At 41.8% G+C, this 24,492-nt stretch overlaps 1 protein-coding gene across 7 annotated transcripts in view; it reads left to right on the top strand.

Annotated features, from left to right (window-relative positions):
* ccdc88c (coiled-coil domain containing 88C) overlaps positions 1-24,492 on the top strand; it is a 69,417-nt gene that overhangs the window by 26,867 nt on the left and 18,058 nt on the right. For 5 of the 7 annotated variants that reach the window (XR_005079535.1, XR_005079534.1, XM_037125194.1 and 2 more), the window contains exons 4-19: positions 771-840; positions 2,210-2,268; positions 3,973-4,056; positions 5,194-5,337; positions 5,951-6,183; positions 9,655-9,736; positions 16,908-17,066; positions 17,392-17,538; positions 17,669-17,819; positions 17,931-18,112; positions 18,242-18,379; positions 18,466-18,750; positions 18,858-19,655; positions 22,557-22,684; positions 22,800-22,941; positions 24,177-24,308. Coding sequence is in view for 5 of the 7 variants with exons in the window: in XM_037125194.1 (XP_036981089.1) it covers positions 771-840; positions 2,210-2,268; positions 3,973-4,056; positions 5,194-5,337; positions 5,951-6,183; positions 9,655-9,736; positions 16,908-17,066; positions 17,392-17,538; positions 17,669-17,819; positions 17,931-18,112; positions 18,242-18,379; positions 18,466-18,750; positions 18,858-19,655; positions 22,557-22,684; positions 22,800-22,941; positions 24,177-24,308 (2,934 nt within the window). In the remaining 2 variants the exon portion in view is untranslated. Of the gene's footprint in view, positions 1-770; positions 841-1,584; positions 1,860-2,209; positions 2,269-3,972; positions 4,057-5,193; positions 5,338-5,950; positions 6,184-9,654; positions 9,737-16,907; positions 17,067-17,391; positions 17,539-17,668; positions 17,820-17,930; positions 18,113-18,241; positions 18,380-18,465; positions 18,751-18,857; positions 19,656-22,556; positions 22,685-22,799; positions 22,942-24,176; positions 24,309-24,492 lie in introns of those variants that run through there. The other 2 variants (XM_037125196.1, XM_037125198.1) reach the window with 2 other exon arrangements.

Genomic DNA, 24,492 nt, shown 5'->3' with positions numbered 1-24,492 from the left:
TGTAGAAATGAAACAAAGTTCAGCAGCCCTAGTATCTCTGTCAGTTTAGAAACAGTATCTCCTTACGGTCTCAACAGAGAGCACCTTTTAAAAAAAAAAAAAAAAGTAAAATGTGCCACTCAGTTCACTCACTCTATCAACTTTAAAGTTGATTTTTCAGTTTGCTCAACAACAACAATCATATCACTGAAAATGAGCAAATATACAACATTACAGTACATATACAAAGTGTCCACAAAAACACTGTTGCAATTGTAGTGAGCAGCATCATGTCAACATAGCACAACACTGTCTGACATTGTTACAAGTACATATCTTGATCACAATTCTCTAGTAATCAAGGTCAAGGAATTTTTTTAAGGTTATTTTTGTGCATGTTAACTTGACAGTTAGCATGACAGTGATAGTGAAGAAGTAGACTATAGCAGCAATGATTCATTAATATATCAATAAGCTGTTATTAATAAATTAAATAAATACATTTCTATTCTATCAATTGATCAACTGACTTGAGCTGTTTTATGTTTTAATTTCTGTAGTACAGCTTAGAGATGACAGGAAAATGGGATGGGGGGCAGCATTCTGCAAAGGGCCACAGGTCAGACCCCCAGTTGGCTACTGATACTTCTGCAGTTTTCTAGTGCTACTATGTTCATCAGTAACACCATCTAACCCTTTTTGCACAGTTATCGTTATGAACATAGCAGTGATGTGTCTGTTTTTAGTTTACTTCCCCAACAATACACCCAACCTTCTCTTCTCCACTACAGGAGACCTTACAGCAGTTGATAGTCATGCCCCTTCCCAACATCCTCTGCATCGCCAAGGATCCATTATCAGGTAGCACACACACCCACACATCACACACCCACACATCACACACCCTTACCTTACCAGTGTTGTAAAAAGTACCCAAAAGTCAAACTTGATTAAAAATGCAGTGTCAAAATAAGGGTCACCCATGCAAATAATACCTGAGTAAAAGTCTTCAAGTAAAATTAGTGAATTAAAAAAATGTATATTTACAAGTATGTGTGTGTATATACTGTCTAGCATGGAACAACTGATTGTTGGCCTCTCAGTCAGTGTTTTTCATCCAGTTGCTAATAAAATAAATTGATGTAAAAATCCTCTACTGGCCCTGATGCAGCATGTAATCTGTAAAGTCTGTGTGTGTCTCTGCCTGTGCACACTTACGGCCATTCGGTGAACATATATGCAGTATATTATTAACTCTTTGTTAGGGTGGCTACCATCCTATTTATTAGGGCTGGGTATTGTTAAGAACCTCACGTTTCAGTTCGATTTTGATTCCTTTTGCAATTTGATTCAATATCGATTCAATTCAATACTGATTAAAATGGTTTGATATCGATTTAGTAATAAGTAGTATTAAACAAATAATTAATTAGAGTACCTGTTAAGTTTTAAATTCAATTATCAAGTCAATCTTATGTTATAAATCTTTCCTCTAGGAAGTTCTAGTTTGAATTGAAATGTAAACAAAGGCACATGATGTGTTTTGTTATAAAATAGTGCAACCATAGTTAAGCTGAGAAAGTGCCATTGTTTCTGGGACTGCATGGTCCATTTTTGTCTGACATAAACATAGACATTACCGCAGTCCCTCCGCCCTCCGGCTAGACGCGAGGGGGTTAAACGTTGACACTGTACCCCTCTCGCTCCCTGGAGGAGAGTGCTACCCATGGGCGCATGGTGCAGCAGCCAGGGTGAGACTAGCTGCACAGGGAGTTTACAGTCTCCAAAAGAGCTGTGCATCAGACATCAGCTCCGACCCTCGAGCGAGGTCGCGGGCGAGGCGCTTCCAGCTGCTGGAGGAGGGGACAGAGAGGCGTCCGGTAAGGGACAGTGGGTGGTCAGGGGCCACTGCTTGCCTGAATTGATTAAGAGGATTTTAAAAATATATTGCAATGCATTGATGAATCGGTATTTTTAATCACCTCTACTATTTATGTCATCACAGTGTCACTGTGGTGAATGTAATAAGTCCACTTCGAAAAAATCATGTTGGCAAATGTATTAGTGCAGAGCAGAAGTGTCAATATTAGCGGTGTGTTTGCAGAGTTGAAAAAAAAATTGCTTTTGCTGTTAAATCGATTGATCTTTTGATATTTTTTTTCAAACACTATGTTGGAAGACTCGCTAATGTTCTGATGTACAGTACCACGCTGTGTTTTGTTGTCGCCAGCTAAGAGCATGGAGGATCTGAAAAGACTTCTGCTGCTGATACTCGGCTGCGCTGTCCAGGTAATACACACACTCACACACACATGCCCAAACACAGCAGCTCACTGTACCACCCACTCTCTCCCAGGAAGTGTATTTCTGTCTGTTTAGTTTTGCATGTCTGAGCATAGCCGTTCATTGTGTTTGCTGATAAGGTGGGACTGTTGGGTCAAAATGCACAGGAGATCCTATCCTATCCTATCCTATCCTATCCTATCCTATCCTATCCTCTCCTATCTTATCCTATCCTATCCTATCCTATCTTATACTATCCTATCCTATCCTATCCTATCCTATCCTATCCTATCCTATCCTATCTGCTGTAACAAAATAATTTCCCAGTCTGGGATCAATAAAGTGATTTTATTGTATTGTATTGTATTGTATTGTATTCTATCAGTGTTTTATTTAAGCAATATCACATGAGAGGGATTGCGGTTGTACTGTATAACAGCACTGGTGTTTTTTGTGCCACAGATAATCACACTAGTGCTGTTATATAGTACAACCGCACGCCCACGAGCGTGATATTGTTTTTATACAACAAAATTTTTGTGTAGATATGTATTTTATGTTTGGACTGCGACACTGTATCTATTAATCAAAAGCATCTCACCTCTGCCCACTCACTGCCATGATCTCCCTCGCCCTGAGTCCCGCATCAGACAGTTTCTGTATGGAAGTGTTGGCTTTATTTTTGCTCTTCTTTAATTTGTCAAGTCAGCTGATGTCATATCAACACACCTGGTTTGCGCTGATGTATCCTGGCCTCTCTCCTTCCCTTTGTCCCCCTCTGAGTCTGACCATTCGTAATTTAACTCAAATGTCATTTGTGGAAATATGTCCATCTTTGTGGTGCAAAGTTTGCCACAATCCAAGACAATTTAGCAACTGATGTACCGTTAATTAATGGTAATTAGAACGCCTGCGCAGCAGAGTGATATGTCTGTAAAAAGTCCCACTGCGGTTATACTCTATATCAGCAATCATGGAATGCCTCTTGTCCAGTCAAATTACATGGTCAAAACTAACTGTTGTATAAACACAGCTGAACCATTAGAATGATGTCTTTTACTGTATATATTTCTATATTGTTAATACTTGAATATTTAACTTAAAGTTGAAGTAAAGTTGAAATGCATTTTTAGAAAGCCTGAATTTAACTTGATATCAGCCTGACATGGCGAGGTAAGAGTTTAATGTGCTGCCTGTAATTAAAGAGGAAGGGTTAGTCATGTGATTGGTGGGGATCAGGTGGTTTCTCAGTCTGTTTGTGTATTTGTTCATTTCTTTATTGTCTTTCATTTCTACCTCTCCCATGGCTCTGATCCCACCTACCGGCTTTTTTTTAATCTCGTCATTCATCTTTTCTTCCTTTGCCCGCGGTTGTTCTGTTTCTCTTTCCCTCACTCCCTCACTCCTAGTATCCCTCCTTTCTTTCACTCTTCCCTCCTTTTATATTCCTTCCAATCTCTACTGGTTCTAATGGTTCCAGAAAAGAGGAAGGCAATGAGGGAGAAGGTGGATCATAAAAATGTTGTTGATCCTGTACACATTTTTTTTTTCCACCTGACTAGTAGTAAGAATACATTTGCATGTAATTACATTTCACTTTCATCATCAGACTACATCTCCTATAGTCAATGTAATGGAAACATTAAAAAAACAAGATTTTATACAAATGTCTTTACTATTTTAATTTCCGTGTGTGTGTGCGCGTATCAGTCTGAGCGTAAGGAGGAGATGATAGAGAAGATCAAGTTGCTGGACATTGAGACACAGGGTGCCATTGTCTCTCACATCCAGGAGGTCAGTACACTATGATAGAAACTGCTGATAAATGAATATCAAATGTTTGTTGTATTGTTTTTTTTAACTTCTTTGAACACAATGAAAAAGCATAATTTAAATGTTTTAAAAAAGGCACAAAATTAATTTAACATTCTTTTTAATGCCCCTGTTTCTGTGTAAAGATGATCTCCACCAGATGTACACCATTAGCTTTTTCTGGCCATAAACTGAACCCAGCAGCCAGATGCATACAACACATTTGCTGCTAAAAGAGTCTCCCACCCTGAAACAGTGGATAGATATTGTAAAAAAGATATACACTGTGGAACATATGACAATCAATTTAAGATTATAGAAGGGAGGAGAGTATTCTCACAACAACTGTCTGGCAACTGAAACTATGTTATATATCAATGTAAAACAGATTTTGTTGGTAACACCTCCTGGGTATTATTATGCCTTCGTGTTGTTGAAAGCTGTGGATTGAGGCATTATATTTTTCAGGTTATCTGTCAGTCCATAAGTCTGTCAGTCTGTCCCATTCTTGGAAACACAATGTCTCAAAAATACCTTGTTGGGATTTCTTCAAATTTGGCACAAATGTCCACTTGGATGAACTGATTAGATTTTACTGTTCAAATGTCAAGTTCATAGAATGGTGTCTGAAACCCGGAAAACAGTTGGCATTTTTTCATTTCCGGTTCTCTTCTCTCAAAATCTAAAAAAAAAGTTTTTTAAAATTTGTTTTTGGATAAATTCCTGAATCTAGGTAATTCCTACTTTTAGAGAAATGACCTGTTATGGCTCTCAGGTCAGCCCTTTATTTCTCAGTCAGGCTAAAATCTGGTGGATGACTTGGATGATGACATCAGGTTAAGTTGTTTAGGTTGTGTCTGAATATGTCAAATATGTCAAGCTGATTTACAGCAGTAATAAGTATAGATTTTTTATTTTTTTTTAAATAGCCCAGTAAAATTATTCATCTTGATTTGAAGCTACTTTAGCAAAACATTAAAAGGAAATATTGGAAAATAAAGTGGTTATTTAAAGATATATTCACTCTACTTCATGCATGGAGAAATCCTCTATACTATGTACATTATATTTTGTGTGTGTGTGTGTGTATGTGTGTGTGTGTGTGTGTGTGTCTTGTAGGTGACTCATAACCAGCTAAATGTTCTTGATCTGTCTTGGCTGGAAGAGGGATCAGAACTACCACATGAGGAACTGGAACCTCTGTCCCGCAACATGGCTGTGTCGCTACGGCATCTGATTGAACAGAGAGACAAAGCCAGTGAGGTACTGAAGCTCAAACAAAATGTTATGAATCATGATAAGAGTATCTTATACAGTTAAACACCTCCATTCTTTTTTGTCTACTTCTAATATGATGAATGTGATGCAGTTAATTTCTTTACATATGTTTGATTATTGTGATTGGGGTCCAGTTTGTAGTATTCAATGTTGCAATGTTGTTTCATAAGATTTTCTCATTGTACACTAATATAAAAGTGATCAGACACCCCCCCCCCAAACTGGAATTTGCAATCAGGTTCTCGACCAGTGATCACATGAGGTAAAGATCAAAATTAACCACTATGCACTAGAATTACTTGACTTTGAATTTATTAGACACAAACAATATGTTTCTCCTGTAGCTTCTCAGGTTCACTTAGCAAATTTAAGTTAGCACTCACAGGTGTGATACATACATGGGTCACTTGACAGATTATCACATTCTCCATCTAAAAATCTTTAGAGAAACAGACTATATGTCCGACAGACTAAATAAACTAATTCATACATTTAAGTTTTGAAAATTGTTCAATTTAAGAATATTAAAGGTCTGCCTGTTTCAATGGGAAAAGAGGAATTAAAACTGAATTAGTCAAAAAACCCTCTGTTCTTCCAGGTGATTGTGGATCTGACCCAGGAGAGGGACTACTTATGCAGTCAGCAGACCCAGGAAGGGTGCAGGAACCTGGAAATGAGCAGCCTAGAGTGTGTCCAGCTTTCTGGTGGTGTGGGAGTGAGTAATGGAGGCCCGGCTATGATTGTGTCTGGGTTGACTAAAGAGGAAAAGCAGCACCTATCTGTGGAGCTCGCTGATACCAAAGCCAAGCTCCGCAAATACAGACAAGAACTGTGAGTATTTTATCCAAGACGCAAACTATCAAGTAAAAGCACTGGCTTTCTGAGAACTATTTCCTGTCAGAGTCCAAAAGGTTTCTGTGTGTATTACTGATTTGAGGCTCAATTCTGGCGATGCAAGCAGCAACTAGATATCATTATACATCCAACACAGCTTATGATGCTGTCTACTTCCAGGGTTCTCCCCAGAAATTTGTAGTGTAGTGGCGCACCGTCATCCCAAGGGGGGGGGCGGCCAGAGTTGGTCGCCATCGTCGGACGGGGGGGCGGCGGATGGACGGACGCTCGCTCGCTCGCTCACTCGTGATTCTCACCCGCTATCGCTGTTGTCAGACGGGGGGAGTGAGGACAGACGCTCGCTCGCTTGTCACCCTCACCCGCTCCAAAGCTGCTTACATTGAAAATGAGTATAGTGGCGCTGACCTAGCAGTATAGTGGCGCTGCGCCACCGTTCCATTGTCTGGGGAGAACCCTGACTTCTGATAGATGGACCCCCTATGTACAGTGGCTTGCAAAAGTATTCACCCCCCTTGAACTTTTACACACTTTGTCACGTTTCAACCACAAACGTAAATGTATTTTTTTTTATGTGACAGACGAACAAGGTGGTGCACAATTGTGAAGTGGAAGGAAAATGATACATGGTTTTGCAAACATTTTTAAAAATAAAAAACAGAAAAGTGTGGCATGCAAAAGTATTCACCCCTCTGAGTCAATACTTTGTAGAACCACCTTTTGCTGCAATGACTTTCGGGGTAAGTCTCTACTAGCGATGCACATATAGAGTATTGTTGTCAGGATACCAAAATTATGACTTTGGTACGATACCTGCCTAAAATATCTCAATACCGGTACTGAAACAATACCACGGCAGAAAACTAGAACATTATCAAAAGTAATGGAATAAAATATCAGATGACAGAATGTAGAAGTTAAAATGATTTATTTATTTTTATTAAGGGTTAGGGTTAAACACTTCAAAAGTCAAAATAAAAATATATATTTTTGTAAAAGCTGCTGAGCTTTATAGCTTCTGTATCCAAGAAGACAAGTGTCATCTTGTTTTGTTCATTTGTCTTGTTTGCTCTCAGAGATTATTAAATAGCCTGATTTTTCATTAAAAGTTCAGTGCTTATAGTAGAAAAAAAAAATCTGGGTGATATTTAACGTTAAGTTATCTATCACTAACCTGCAGCTCTTTGAACTCTTTCAACAAGTCCACATGTCTGTCAGCTGAATGTGACATGAGTGCTCCTGCCAACCGTCTGAGGCGTGTTGAAAAAGCAGAAGCACGGAGCGAAATATGAAATATTTTGCTTACGTTGCCGACAGTAAGGGCAAGCCCACGGACACCACCATGCCCGTCTGTAAACGATGCTTTAAATCCGAAATGATCAAGGGAGCCAACACGTCTGTCTCACTCTGCTCTGTGACTGTCTGTCACTGTGAAACCACGCCCACTCTGGCTGCAGGCAGTGAGGAGGCAGAGAGAAGCTGCACACACAGACACACTGCCCCGCTGTCGCACAAAGTTCATCAACTACTGATACTCATAAAACGTGAAAAAGTATTGTTTTTAATGGCTGCATACCGCGGTGCCTTTCTAGTATCAGTTCACCGTGCAACACTAATATAGAGACTGAAATATTTTCCCATTCTTCCTTGCAAAATAGCTAAAGCTTAGTCTGATTAGATGGAGAGTGTCTGTGAACAGCAATTTTCAAGTCATGCCAGAGATTCTCAAATGGATTTAAGTCTGGACTTTGAATGGGCCATTCTAACCCATGAACATGCTTTGGTCTAAACCATTCCATTGTAGCTCTGGCTGTATGTTTAAGGTCGTTGTCCTGCTGGAAGGTGAAACTCCACCCCAGTCTCAAGTCTTAGACTGGAGACTGGTTTTCTTTCAAGATTGTCCTGTATTTGTCTCTATCCATCTTCCCATCAACTCAAACCAGCTTCCCTGTCCCTGCTGAAGAAAAGCATCCCCACAGCATGATGCTGCCACCATCATGTTTCATGGTGGGGATGGTGTGATCAGGGTGATGTAGTGTTAATTTTCTGCCACACATAGTGTTTTGCATTTAGGCTCATCTGACCAGAGCACCTTGTTCCACATGTTTGTTGTGCCCCCCACATGGCTTGTGGCAACCTGCATGGCTTTGTTTCAACAATGGCTCTCTATTTGCCACTTTTCCATAAAGGCCTGATTTGTGGACATTGCAGTTTATGATGGGCAACTGGAAAGCCGCTGAGATCCGGGAGATGCTAGCTCTCAGCTGTCAGCTTGTTGTTGTAGCGGCAAGGTACCAATGGTCGCTACTTTAAAATTAAAAGCCTCCTGCTCGGAACCCAGTTATTTAAGTAAATCAAGAAGTTTCTGCATATTTGATCCAATGCATATGTTGTACGTCACTGTTCACGCCCAACTTCATGCTTCAAGTCACATCACATATATATGCCTACCCTGGTGGCGGCTCTTTGCGAAAGAAGGAATATTAAACCTCCTTTTTAGATAGACAGGGCGGCAGAGTGCAGCCTTTACCTTGCAGCAAATGTGTCTCCTTTTCTCTCTAAAAGGGGCTAGTAACTCCTCTCTCAACCAGTAGAAAATGCTGTGAACACCTGATGATGCATGAAAAAATAATACCGTCATATACCGTGAGACCGTGATATACATTTTTGGTCATACCACCCAGCACTAGAACAGTGCTCCATGAGATGTTCAAAGCTTGGGATATTTTTCATATCCTAACCATGCTTTAAACTTCTCCACAACTTTACCCCTGACCTGTCTGGTGTGTTCCTTGGGATTCATGATGCTGTTTGTTCACTAATATTCTGTAACAAACCTCTGAGGCTTTCACAGATCAACTGTATTTATACTGAGATGAGATTGCACACAGGTGGACCCCATTTACTAATTAGGTGACTTCTGAAGGCAATTGGTTGCACTGGATTTTATTTAAGCGTATCAGAGTAAAGGGTGGTTAATACTTTTGCACACCACACTTTTCAGTTTTTTATTTTTAGAAACGTTTGAAAGTCATGTATTATTTTCCTTCCACTTCACAATTATGCACCACTTTCTGTTGGTCCATCACACAAAATCCCATTAAAATACATTTATGTTTGTGGTTGTAACGTGACAAAATGTGGAAAAGTTCAAGGTTTAGAATACTTTTGCAAGCCACTGTAATTACAGTGTAAATCTATTTAGAGATAAACCATACAATCCCATGTTACCACAGCAATTGCAAGTTGTTCTGCAAAATATATTGACTAGATTCGTTTACCTATTTATAGTAAAGACTTGCAGTAAGATGTATATTTCATTACTTGTTGTCATCAGATTCTTCAACTACTATCAACCTATCTAGATATTAGCAGGGTTTGGGGCTGATTATACATTACAACTTAATGGTGAACTGTAAAAATTTTAGTTGAATGTGCATGTGTTTTCAGGGAAGAGAAAACAGAGCAGCTGATGGACTCAAAACACGAAGTGGAGCGTCTGGATCAGGAGTTACAAATACTGAAACAAGAGGTCAGAACCCAGTTATAATCAGTCAATCAATCAATCAATCAATCAAAGCTTTTATTGTCATTTTATAGTTCTAACAAAGCAGCAAAACAAAAATGAGGTTACATTTCTGCAAGATCAATAACAGAAGACACAATAAATGACACACAATATATAAATATAATAATTTAAAACTAAAACTATGACTATGGGCTCATGAAGTGCATCAGTGCACATGTTCTAGATCAGCAGTTCATCAATCTAACAGCTTGTGGAAGGAAGCTGTTAATAAGTCTGTTAGTTCGACTTTTATGACGTTTTCCTGATGGGAGCAGTTCAAAGAATGTGTGGAGAGGGTGAGAGGCGTCCCTGATGATGTTCCGTGCCCTGCTCCTGCAGTGGCTTTAGAAGAGTTCCTGGACAGAGTGGAGGGAAACTCCGATGACCCTCTCAGCTCCTCTCACTATTCTCTGCAGGGCTTTTTTGTTTGACATACTGCAGCTGAGTACCATGAGTACCATGTCGAGACACAATACATCAGAACATTCTCCACCACACCACTATAGAAGGTCCTGAGGATGCTGAGGGGGAGAAAGGCTTGTTTCAGCTTCCTCAGGAAGTACAGTCTCTGCGGGGCCGGTTCGTGATCCCTGAGGTGTTTTTATTCCAGCTTATGTCCTGCGAGATCTGCACTCCCAGGAACTTGATGTTCTCCACCCTCTGCACTGTGCGGCCACTGATACTGACAGGAGCATGCTTTGGCTGTGACCTTTGGAAGTCGATAAACATCCACATTGAGCACAGATTCAGTTCTCTGCCCCAACCCTCTAGGTGTTTAACTTCTTCTCTGTACATTGTTTTCTCTGTACATCCTCTGTGTCACATCTGTAGGACTAGAGGGATATGATGTGTTAAAAAGGGAAGAAAGGTAGATTGGACACATTATTTTTCTGGATTCTACACAGGGTTTGGCATTGAAAAGTGATAGTCATATTTCACCCTTCCTTACTGCCACAGGCTGTACTTATCACTGGATATCTTGCGTCTCACACACACGCAGGAGTTTTAATATTACGCAGATCAACTACTGTAACCCTTAACCCTTTGTCCACACTGGCTGCTTCTTTATTGTCTTTAGATGACAGCCTGTAACAGGCTGGACACACTGGCTGGTGACCCGTGTGTTGTGAAATGTCTTGCTTTTCATTTCAGCATTGATGTTAGCAGGTAAGGGCAGTGTGGTGTTCAGTATTATTTGTTGGAAAAGATTAGCCAGGAAACTTCTTCATTCTTGCCCGCTTTATTTACTCTACTTCTGCCCAACTCTCACAACAACAACTACTGTGCCACTCACATTACTGCAGCGCCCTCTATGTTCACATCTGCATAACACAACACAACATTTCCCCTTTCCTTGAAGAAATTACTTCCACATACTGATTATATGAAGCATTTTTAACAAAATTATGTCTTGTATGAACCACGTGTAAACATAACATTTTTTTTTTCACATAAATTAACAGTGGCAAACCATTTTAACAGTATGGAATTGCATCAGTCATCACTGTATCAACATTTTCCATTTAGGTAACAGCATCAGAACATTTTCTTTTCATATGTCAGTACACAATCACGTATTCCTCTACCTAACAAAACCTGTTAGCCACCGTGGTGGATTTCTTGTTCTCTGGCCCTGCCTTGGACCTGGTTCTGGTACATAATGTTGCGCATTCTCAGGCACCATAAGCCCATCAAAAGTAGTGTCATGGTCTATACCAGTGGAGATCAGAGCCCTCTTAGGGAAGGATGCCAGCTTGGATGCATTCCATTTCCGACCATCACTGAGCAGGTAATTGTTCGGTCCTACTTTCTTGATGACAGTCAGAGGTGCTGTGAATCTGGATGAACCCTTAGGAACATGTTCGGGTCTCTACGAACACGCACAGTGTCATTTGCTTGGAACGCAGGTACTTTTGCACCGACCTTTCTGTCTGTGTACTCTTTGCTCTTTTGTTGTTTTTCTTTTGCTGTCTCTTTCACCTGTGTGTGTGTCTTGATGTTGTGTGAGACAGGCAGTACATGTAGTTTTGTGTGCATCTTTCTGTGTCTCAATGGTGTAGCTCCTGTTGTAGCATGTTGTGTGGCGCGATAGTTCTGTAAGAACAGTCTGTTTCCATGGTCTGTGCATTTTGACCGCTGTCTGTAAGCACTCTTTAAGCACCCTGTTGAACCTTTCAATGGCTCTGTTAGCTCTAGGATAATATACACTGGAGTGCAGGTGCTTTATCTCTCTCTCCCTCAGAAAGTTGGCAAAGGTATGGGAGGTGAATTGACATCCATTGTCAGAAACCAGGTAGGAAGGATTTCCCTCCCAGCCAAAGACAGTGGCCAAAAACTGAATGTCAACTTCAGTAGTGACAGTGACAAGAGTTGTGGCATAGCGACAGTCCCATGTAGCCTGGTTGAAAGGGCCTGTAATGTCAATCCCCACTTTCTCCCATGGTCCATTTGGAAGGTCCACAGGAATGAGTGGTGCAGGTGCAGTTTTTGTAGTCTTGTCTGTATACTGGCATGACACACATGAAGCTGTCATATTGTATACATAATTGTCCATTTGTGGCCACCAATTCAGCTCACAAAGTCTCTGTTTTGTTCGTACCAGTCCTTGGTGTCCTTCATGTGCCAAATCTATCACCCTGGGTCTGAGTGAAACTGGAACGATCAAGCGATCTGTGCCCCTCATGATAAATGAGTCATCAACAACCAGTTCATCCCTCACATTGAAGTATGGAGCAAGTTCAGGTGTCACATTTTTTCTGCATTTTGGCCAGCCTGTCTGTCTCTGACCTCTTGGCTGTGTCAGTTCAGGGCATGTGTCACAGGATGCAGCGAATTCTGGCAAGGAAATAGCATGTAAAGACTCCTGAAAGACAGCAGCAACCATGTCTGGTACCTCAGAAGCTTCTCCTGTAGTGGGAAGTGGAAGCCTGGAAAGGCAGTCAGCCGTCACGTTTAGTTTGCTTGGATGGTAGGTGACATCGTACGTAAAACAAAGTAGTCTAGCCGACCATCTGGCAATTCTTAGTCCAGCGCGACCAGCACCTTTGGATGTAAGGAGAGATGTAAGTGCTTGGTGGTCAGTACGAAGCATGAAGTGGCATCCCCACAGGTAGGTTCTCCACTTCTCCACCGCCCAAACACATGCAAGAGCTTCACGTTCAATAGTAGAGTACTTTCTTTCAGCAGGCGAAAATGTCCTGGAAGTAAAGGCAACAGTTCTCTCTGTGTTGTCTGGGTGGAGATGAGTGAGTACAGCCCCAGCCCGTAGTCAGACACATCAGTGGTCACTTGAGTAGGCAGTTCAGCGTCATATAGTGCCAGAGCAGGACCCTCTAGTATCGGTCTTTTGATTTCAGCAAAGCTGGACTCTGCCTCTGCAGTCCAGGTGAACTTCAGGTCAGTAGAGTCTTTGAGAGTGACACGTAATGGTTCAACAATGGTAGCAAAGTCAGGAATGAACTTACTGTACCACGATGCAAGGCCAAGGAGGGATCTCAGAGAGCATGTGTCATGTGGGACAGGCGCCTGAGCCACTGCGCTGACTCGATCTTTGTCCGGGTGGAGTCCATCTTTGGATATGGTGTGTCCTAGAAAAGACAAGGATGCCTGATTGAACTTACATTTATGCATGTTCAACTTAAGTCCCGCCTCATTCAAGGCATGCAGCACCCTCCGTAAGTTGGCATCGTGATCCTGCTGGGTGGTACCATAACATATGATAACTTCAAGGTAGGCTTGTACTCCTGGGAGGCCAGACAGTATGGTAGACATCATTTTCTGGAAAGCTGATGGAGCTGACGCGAGTCCCAATGGGACGCAACAGAACCGGAAAAGGCCCTTGTGAGTGATAAATGCAGTTATATCACGGCTGTCTGGGTGGAGCAACATTTTATGATATGCAGAGGCAAGGTCAAGGGTGGAAAAGACAGTAACCCCCCCGCAGATTGGTGAGCAGTTCATCCATGTGTGATAAGGGGTAGCAGTCACAGAAGATAGATGTATTCGGCTCTCTTAAGTCAACACACAGGCGAGGCTTTCCTCCACCCCGTCTCTGGGTGACAACCATGGGAGAGACCCATGGAGAAGCATCAATGTGCTCAATGATGCCCCTGTCTTGTAGATCTTGAAGCTCCTCAGTAACAGCCTGTCATACTGAGAAAGGAAGCCTCCTCAGCTTCTGTTGAACTGGAATGGCATGTGGTTTCAGTTGTATTTTGTGCACAAACCCCTCTGCACATTGTGGACATAATAAGTGAACATAGGGCTACATATATTATGGCTCTAGCTTAATTGTGGATCAGGCGCAGCTGACTCATATAGACGATCACATGCTTATACACCCACACGGCCAGACACAGTCTGATTCATGCAGATAAACACACATACATACAATGACAGAATTGATAAATGAGGTGAAGGGGGGTGACACAGAGACAGACGAGACAGCCCAAGATATGAGGAAGCGGGGCACGAGGGGCCCCAGTAAAACGAGGAAGTAATCCCAGGTTGCCCCGGTCAAACGGTCGAAAACAAGAGTTAATCACGTACTGAACATGCAGGCATTAGGCAACCGTCAACCACCCCCTATTGTGATCACGCACCCCCTCAGCTAATCAGGAGTTGACAGATAACCGATAGGCGAGGCGGACACAAGCCTATAAAACCTGAAGACCCCTAGACGAAAGCAGATCTGTTCTGGTATTTGCCATTGATGCTGTACTGAGCAGATCTCCGTTATCTGCAGATTACGAATTAAACTCTTATTCTTTTCCACTAGTGTCTCTGTCTGATTCTTTGCTGCATCAACGGACTCGGGTGAGACGGTATTGTAGACCATGCTCAACAACATCCATCTTCTTGTACCTGGGCCTCTGGAGCAGTTAGTGCCATTGCAATTGGGACTGTAGGCTTAGTGTCAGGGGAGCCTTTGAGATTTACATTGGGAATTACTTTGTTACCCTCAATACACATATGCAGAGCAACAAACAGATTTAACCCAAGCAAAGCAGCACCTGACTCAACAACCATAAATGAGCATTTAGCTGAATGTCCCTCATGAGTAACTGTGGCATGTAATTGCCCGATAACTGGTATTCTCTCTTTTGAGTATGTACACAGAGTCACAGTAGGCTTAGCAAGTTCACAGGTAGAAAAGAGATTCTGGTATATGCTCAAAGGACGAATAGAAACAGATGAACCTGTATCAACAATGAGCTCAACATCATACGAATGTTCATCAGCATCAACATGTACAGTACACTGGATTTTATCCTGCACAGCATTGTCCATGTAAAGCACAGTCAGTTCATTTATCAGTGCCTCACGCACCTCTTTTTGGCCAGACCGACAAACTTTGGCAAAATGTCCCATTTTTCCACATGAATTGCATGTAGCTTTGGGTGCAGGGCATGATGGTTTGTTAGCCAAGTGGCTAGTATATCCACAGCGATAGCAGCAGTGACTGTTTCACTACAGTTTTATGTCTGTGTCTGTGTCACAGACAAGAAGATAATACACACAGCAGGTGAAAGGCAGTTTTTTTCCCTTGCATCTATATTTTCTCTCTGTCTCATTCTCCTACCCATGTTCTTGCAATTTCAACAGGGGTCAAGGAAAATTTAATATAATAATTAATAAATGGGTAATTAACTCAATGTTAACAACAATTGGGCAGGTAGGTGCTGAATATATTTTCTCTTGTAACTTTGCTGTTTTCATGTTTAGAGTGCTGTCTTTCAGGCTAATTTAAATGGGGGTTAGCAGTGCATGCACCCCATACTCTGCCGTGATTAACTGTCACTTTGCTAATGAAGAGAGCAGAATTTATTGTTAATATTATAATCAATGTGGTTGTCATTATTATAGTTTTTATAGATAATTTATTAAACTAGTTTCAGACAGTGTATTCCATGCATATCCCTCTAGGTTGCTGTCCCTCTAGGTTGTGGGAGGATTTGCACTAACATGTAGTGTTGCACAGTAAACCGATGCTAGAAAGGCACCGCGGTACCCAGCCGTTAAAAACAATACTTTTTCATGTTTTATGAGTATCAGTACTTGATGAACTTTGTGCGACAGCGGGGCAGCGTGTCTGTGTGTGCAGCTTCTCTCTGCCTCCTCACTGCCTGCAGCCAGAGTGGGCGTGGTTTCACGGTGACAGACAGTCACAGAGCAGAGCGAGACAGACGTGTTGGCTCCCTTGGTCATTTCGGATTTAAAGCATCGTTTACAGACGGGCATTGTGGTGTCCGTGGGCTTGCCCTTACTGTCGGCAACGTAAGCGAAATATTTCTACCAGAGATACAGACCTTGGTTGCAGACTTCTTCTCAAGTCAAAATCCCACGCCAGGGGAATGTCGGCTTCATCCAGAGGTGGTGTGAAGCATCTGGGGTCTCTTCGACAAGGCAGAAGTTGATTTCTCCAACCCTTTTCGCCTTCAGTTGTGGGTGTGGTTGCTGGAGGGTCCTACCCACTGCTGAGTGAGTGCATAGACCACTCAAGGTTACGATTCTGAATGCCAGAGCGCCATCTACTCACATGTAGTATCAGAACAGGTGGACATTGTTCTCTGACTTGTGTGCAGGTCAGAATGAAGACCAAGTATATTGCTCTATGTCTGTGGTCTTTAAGTTTCTGCAATGCCTCCTGGACCAGGGCCTGTCTACCTCTGAGAGTGTATGTGGCTGTCATTTTTTCACAGGATGTTAGGGTTGACAATGACACAATAGAGGGCCACATACTGGTGTCCTTCTTTATGAAGTGGCCCTGAGATTGCATCCCCCAAGTGCCCCATGGGCTCCTGTATGAGACTAGCATCTGGTGATAGATGTGTTGGAGTCATAAATGCCTTGTCTGTGAGCAATTCCTGTTGGGGATAGAACCCGGACAGCAATCCTCCCTAAGGTGCTGGCATGCTCGCACCTCAGTTAACCTATCCAGCTTGCACAGCTTGACCTCTCATCAGGAGAACGAAAGTCCAGTCAGTTCCTTTACAGCTGTTATATGGCATTCAAGCTTTCAGTCATTTATGACCAGAATGTTCTATATAGACACTGAAGGTAAGACTAAATGTCAGTGTATTTACATGACCTTTCTTTATGCCATTGTTTTTGTCCATGTGTTTGTGTGGATCAGAATCAGTCGCTGTCTTGTGAGGCTCGCTCTGTCAGAGTGTACAGAGACGAGGTTGACTCACTTAGGGAAAGAGCAGCCCGGGTTGACCGTCTGGAAACTGAACTGAATAGATGCAGAGAGAAACTCAACGATGTTCAGTTCTACAAGACCAGAACTGAGGTACCAACACAGCTTCACACTACACATCCATGTACAGTTAACCATCGTATAAAGGAATGCTGCACTGTTTCTCTACATGCTGTTGTCTTCCATTTGAGTAACATAGTTTAATATGATATGTTCCTGCATTAATCATTTGATGCTTTAGAAAATATACCTGATTTACATCAACTCTTTATACAGGGTCATAAATTCTTAATTTGCATGAACATGTCTGACCTTACAGAAACACATAAACCTTTCAGCTTACAGGAGAGACACACTATTAGCTGTTTGCACTGGCAGTCCACTAAGTGTGTGTATGCGTATGTGTGTGGTCATTTAGGAACTTCGTGAGGACAACATGACTCTGATGGAGACAAAGGTGCTGTTGGAGGAGCAGCTGTCAGCTTCCAGGGGGCGCTGTGAAAAAATGCACACATTGGAGAAAGACAACTTGTTACTACGAGCTAAAATACACGACCTGGAAATGGTAATACCCTGTGCCATCATTAATGGGTTAGAGGTCACAAATGTCATGTATACATGAAGGAGATGAAACGGCACAAGCACTCACATGGTATTGTTAGGTCTGCTAATCTGTGTGTTTGTGTGTTGTGCAGGAGAGGGACAATGAGCGTCGAAGGTTGGAGGAGCTGGTGGAGGAGAACATGCTGCTGGAGATCGGACAGAAACAGAGTATGAATGAGTCTGCGCATCTTGGCTGGGAGCTGGAACAGCTGACCAAAAACCATGACAACACTAACACAGAGAGTAAGACACACTTCTGTTCCATGATATATCATTATTTCCGGTTCTATTTGTTAGTCTGGAAATGTCAGTCTCCATATTTTGTCCAAAATAAAGTATTTGTCTTTGCTGCAGCTCGGAAGTCATTGGTCCTTGAGCTGAACGAGTGTGTTTCCAGCCGGGTATTGAAGCTGGAGAAGGAGAACCGTGAGCTTCAGGCCTGTATAGAGAGACTGAAAGAGGACAACCACCTCCTACAGGAGCAGCAACTCAATACCCAGGAGATGGACAGGGAGAACCAGTGCCTTAGCAAGAAGGTGAGAAGCCTGAATGTTTTAAATCCTCTTATAAATGAACACATTTGAATATTTCTCTGACATTTTGACGAATTTGTATGTTACTAATAACTACAGTACCTCCATCTTGTTTGTTTGGTTTATTGTTAGCTGGAGCGTCTCCAGGGTTTATTGGATCAGGAGAGACTGACCAATCAGGACATGGAGTCTCTTGGAGAGGAAATATTGAAGGAGAAACAGAGTTTGGAGAGAGAAATGCATACTCTGAGAGCAGAGAAAGACAGACAGGTAGTTAACTCGTACACAAGGTATTGCTAATGTTTGTTTTAAAAGACCTTTTTTGACACCCTGTTTTACTTGTCCTGTCCAAACAGATCTCAGAATTGGAAAGCGAGAAGCAGCACCTTTCTGATGTGGTCGTGTCTCTTCAGGGCCGCGCGCAGTCGAACAATGTTGCCAGGGTCCGTGAGGTTGAGGCTGAAAACCGCCTGCTGCACCAGAACATCACTGACACCAGCTCTCGATTGGCCAGCCTTGAAACTCAACTCAAAGTGGCCAATGTGGAGGCAGAGAGGCTGAGGGAGAGGGCGGGGCGGGTTGAAGAGGTGGAAAGAGACGCAGCAAGGCTAGAAAGGAGCAGGGATGCTCTGAGCAGAGAGGTCATTAAAAAAAAAAAAAAAAAAAAATGTTTTTAATTCTAATTTATGTATGATGTATTCTTTTAAATCTAAATGAATGGAGAAAAAAAAGTCTATTTTGCCTTCAGGTGGCCACTCTTCGTGCATGCAGTGAGCAATCAGAGGCTTTACAGAAGCAGATGTCCTCCCTGGAGCAGGAGATGCATAGGTTGAAATGGGAGGCAGAGGAGGCGCAGCGGGAGCTGCAGCGACTGGGACAGCTTGAGACAGAGAACAGCCTGCTGTCCAAGGAGAACCTGGACCTGCGCTGCTCCTTGGAAAACCTACGCTCCACATCTGCCCGCCTGGCCAACCTACAGGATGAGCACAAAGAGACACAGAGAGAGACACAGCAGCTGCAGAGGATGCTGGAGGAGGCCAGAGAGGAAGCGCATGGAGAGAGGAAGAGGGTAGAGAGACATGAGGAGAATGTGGCAGCTCTGAACCAGGAGAAGCATCGCTTGGAAGAGGAAGTACAGAGGAGCAAAGAGGAGAGGGAAGAGGTAGAGAGAGAGAGGCAGGAGGTACATGCCAGAGAAGAAGAACTGAAGAGGGAAGTGGAAGAACTGAGGGAGGAGCAGAGAAGGAATGAGGAAATTCACAAGGAAAGGAAGAAGCTTCAGTTGGACCTGGAGCAGTCAGAGAAGGGCAGGAAGCACTTGGAGAAGGAAAGCTTGAGGATCAGAACACTGCTGGAGGGAAAAGAGTCAGAGCTGGAGGACAAAGCTAGGCAATTGATAACAGTGGAGAAAGAGAGGTCAGCTCTGAGTAAGGAGGTGGACAGGCTAAAGGAGGTGGCAGTCAAAGCCAAGGAGCTGGAGAGGGAGAACAAGGAGCTGCAGAAGCAGGCGACCATTGACAAAAGGACTCTGGCAACACTGAGAGAGGTTAGAGGGAAAATTTGGCTGATTCAATTTCTAATTGTTATTAAATTTCCACCATGAGTTAAAAGTTTTCATAAAGTGAACATGCATATCATGTCTAAACGGAGAAGTGAAGAGAATTTGAGTACCTTTAAAAAAATATTTTAAAACTATTTTTTTATATACATATATAAATAAATTGATATTCTTTTCTCCGCAACTGTCTTCTCATTAGGACTGAAGAGCTGAAACAATATTTAGGTTAAGGATATCTTTCTGACAGTGTTTCGGAATAGTGGCTGACAAATCACTTTAACCATCAGGTCCATTTATTAGCCGTAGTGGAGCTTATTGGAATCAATCTTTGCCATAAATAAAGTCTGTCCAGAAGTCATGGAATTCTTTGTGTAAGATTCAATTTTGTCTCAGCTGTTTATGGACAGTAAAATTGCTCCTGATGTGCAGTTGGTACCTTGTGTGGTGGCCTCTGCTAGTAAGGGCCCTGCGATGAGCTGGCTACTCGTCCAGGGTGAACCCTTGCCTTCGCCCAGAGAGATAATTGGGATTGGCTCCAGTAACCCCCGTAACCCCTTGAGAAAGGGGGGATAAAGCAGTTACATTTCCATAGTGTTGTCACAATACCAAAATTATGACTTTGGTACGATACCTGCCTAAAATATCTCGATACGATACCGAAACGATACCACAGTGGAAAACTAGAACATCATCAATAGTAATGGAATAAAATATCAGATGACAGAATGTGGAAGTTAAATGATTTATTTCTTTTATTAAGGGTTAGGGTTAAACACTTCAAAAGTCAAAATAAAAATATGTATTTTTGTAAAAGCTGCTGAGCTTTATAGCTTCTGTATCCAAGAAGACAAGTGTCATCTGGTTTTGTTCATTTGTCTTGTTTGCTTGTCAGAGATTATTAAATAGCCTGATTTTTCATTAAAAGCTCAGTGCTTATAGTAGAAAAAAAAAATAACAGCACATTAACTACAATTTTATTCAGCATAAAAATGATGAACATAAATGACATTAACTGTAAGTCTGGCAATTTATAAAATAAGACAATACTTTATTCGTCCCACAAAGGGGAAATTTGCAATTTGCATTTCATATTGATAAAGTTCAAACCCTGGATTATTAGCAGGCAAACTACATTAGTGCACTAAAGTACAACACAAATGACCTGGTGGAAGTCTGTGCTCTAATCAGACCATTTTCTAATAATATAAGTTACAATATATTTTATAAATTATTGACAAAAATGTGCATGCTATGATTATATTGCTAGTCCTGATTGGCCTATCTGTAAACGATGCTTTAAATCCGTAATGACCAAGGGAGCCAACACGTCTGTCTCGCTCTGCTCTGTGACTGTCTGTCACTGTGAAACCACGCCCACTCTGGCTGCAGGCAGTGAGGAGGCAGAGAGAAGCTGCACACTAGCGATGGGAACGGCAGTAATTTTTACTGTACTGAATCTCTGGAATCCGCTCAGTAAAATGATTCGTTCAAAAGATTTGTTCACCGAATCGTTCACTGCTCTCCAACTCCCTGAACTGATAAGCAGCTAAACGATCCGTCATTCAGTTAATAATTCAGCCCTGAGGTTCACGTTCACTTACTGAGGGACAGTGCACAATCATTTGTGGGAGACGCAGTGCTGCTCTGAGAGGTATACATGCACTAAAATTATTACACGGTGAAAGTGTCCTCTGTGCACAGTAAAATCACTTAACACTGTAGTAGCAGTAAAATCACTTAAGATGATGCTACACGGATGTTAGCAACACAGCGTTAATTTTAGCAGTACGGTTACTGAATGTGAATCATCTCCTCTGCCCTGAGTGAGTGACACAGTGCCATTTTCAGCACAGTACCTGAACGAGAATCACGTCCTCAACGTCAGTTCTCTACCTGCAGTAGGTTTGTGAATCATGAATGAATCACAGCGCAAACGAGAATCACGTCCTGACAGTTCTCTGAGTGAGTCGCGGCAGTTCCACTCCCGGCCGGCATGCTCGCGGCTGAGCTCAACTGAACTGAGAAAGGAACAAATCAGTCCATGAAGTGATCCCGTTCATTTCGTTCGACACGTTCATGACCAACACAACACTACTGCACACACAGACACTTACGTTGCCGACAGTAAGGGCAAGCCCACGGACACCACAATGCCCGTCTGTAAACGATGCTTTAAATCCGAAATGACCAAAGGAGCCAACACGTCTGTCTCACTCTGCTCTGTGACTGTCTGTCACTGTGAAACCACGCCCACTCTGGCTGCAGGCAGTGAGGAGGCAGAGAGAAGCTGCACACACAGACACACTGCCCCGCTGTCGCACAAAGTTCATCAACTACTGATACTCATAAAACGTGAAAAAGTATTGTTTTTAAAGGCTGGGTACCGTGGTTCCTTTCTAGTATCGGTTTACCGTACAACACGACATTCCCGCGACCCTCATGGATAAGCAGTTGATAATGAGATGAGATGTTAATGGACCTCTCCATGTTAGATTAAATGTTAGGTTTAAAAAAATATTAGCACTGCAATGATTGATTAATTGATTAGTCATTTGAAATTTCAAAATGAAATGCCATTTATTTGATCATCAATTGACTGTTTAAGTCATTTTTAAGGAAAAAAGTTAAACAGTTGGTAGTTCCATCTTCATAAATGTAAGGATCTGCAGCGGATCTGAAGAGTCTTTGGGTGTTGCTTTGGGCTTTGGAAAATGTGATGAGCATATAAATATATTGTATGTATGAGTAAACAATAATTCATTTGATAATCACACAGGCTGATCAACAGTACACATGGTTCTAGTTCTGATATTCACTTAATTATCTGTATTGAAATCTCGATTTGTATGTAGAGTTTCATCATTGTGTGTCATGTATCTGTGTGTGCAGGAGCTGGTGTCAGAGAAGCTGAGTGTTCAGCAGCAGAGTGTTGAGTTGGAGAGGGTCAGTGAAGAACTGGAGAAGATTGGACTGAACAGAGAAAAACTCCTGCAGCAAGAATACACACTGGAGGACAAGTAATTTTCTTTAATGTGCTGCTATTGTGGCCCTATTCTCCAACTAATTATCAGATGCAGTATTTCATGTAGAAGTGAATCCCAGTGTAATTGATTACTTCTGTGTGCATGTCAGTAGGTATAGGCTGCTGGAGTCTCGGCTGGAGGAGACTGTCCAACAGATAATGAAGATTAAGGAGGAGAAAATCTCCTGTCTAGAGAAGAAAGTAGAAGACAGCAACGTGCTCACCGCTACTCTACATGCTGAATTAGCTACCGTAAGGAATTGCACAAATTCTTCACAAAATTCATTCCAAAATTCTAAACAAACTCAGTTTCTGTCCTATTGAAGATATATAACAATAAATCTAAGTGGAATTTAGGCTTAAAGTAATATTTGCCTCAGGAATAAAAAGTCATCATCATTTTCTTTTCCTTTAATTAATCAATCAGTTTCAATGCTTTGTTCACCAAGGACTGATGGTCAGCTCCATGAATGGAATGTGGGAAATGGTAACAACAGCTCATAAAGCACTATCCTCGTGTTCAGTAGGCAAGAGATACAAAGTATCCTTGAAGTTATTCTCAGTGATCCCAGGAGGGGATCACTTTGCCTTAACCTAGAGACTATATGTTGACAAAATAAAAAACGTAGGTGAATAAATTATATATGCACAGCTTTATTAGGCGCCGTCGTATCTTTGTACAGTTTTTGTCAAAGGGATAAAACACAATAATGCCCAAGAGCATATTGCAACTACAGTTCTTTGCTTACGTTCAAGTTAGAGTTTAACAGTTCATGTTTCAGTATTAGCAGCAACTACAGAAACATGCAGACTCAACACCTTATGTATCACAATACATTTCATTTTCTTATAAAAGCTAAAAGCTAAATTTCAGTGATGAAATGGACACAGTCCCTCGCTTCTGTACAAAGTTTTAGGTTGACATTTGCAATATTGATTTCTAGTAGTGTAGCAGTACATAAAAGTCACTGTTTGGTTCAGTACCAGTAAATTCCAAGCACATAAAATTAAGTTTCATTTCAATTATTTTCAGCAGACAGTAGTGCAAGCTTGGTGATGTCTTTGGCCCTGCTGTTTGAGAAAATGTTGAATTTGGGTTTTTTGCTGTTGTTGTTTTTGCATCCTCTGTTTGTTGACACAAGTGATTCCGTCAAATTTGGGTTTCTATATTCAATTTGTTTCCACTCACCGGCTGAACAACCCCGAAACACCATCCTGTTCCGAGACATCAATCTCTCTTGCTCGCCTTTGGATCCTCTAGCTCCAGTGGCTCATTTGAACTCTCCATAGTCAGTCACGGTGTCTTTTCTTAGTCTGCTTTTTTGTTTGCAATACTTCCAATAACTGGATTAGAGTGTGGATCAGAACAGATCAGATCACTTATAAACTTGCCCATTGACATTTGCTGACTGTATGCACTGAACAGTGACATCTTTACCCTGATAGTTAGGGACAAATACATTAATAATGTATTTAATCTGTTGTAGGCTTGTCAGAGTGTGTCTACCCTGCGCCAGCAGCAGGAGGAGGGAGGAAACCACAACTCAGGGGGCAATCGTGGCCAAGCCACTGCTGAACTGCTACGAATCAAAGATCATCTCATTAATGTAGAAAAGAATGTAAGATTTTTAATTTCCTGAATTAAAACCTTGTTTTAGTCTCACCATGTTTCTATTTTTAATCATTCAGTAGCCTGTCTATTCATAGTTATGACTTGTTATGTATTTTTTCAGTGTTATACTTATTTTTTGTTGTTTCTTTTATGTGTTTATTTCCTTTTGATTCATTCATTCATATGAATCG

The sequence above is a fragment of the Acanthopagrus latus genome, chromosome 16 (genome assembly GCF_904848185.1).
Source record: "Acanthopagrus latus isolate v.2019 chromosome 16, fAcaLat1.1, whole genome shotgun sequence".
NCBI classification, from domain to species: Eukaryota; Metazoa; Chordata; class Actinopteri; order Spariformes; family Sparidae; genus Acanthopagrus; species Acanthopagrus latus.
The sequence above is the reverse complement of the archived record's forward strand: the minus strand, read 5'-3'. Positions and strand labels throughout refer to the sequence as shown.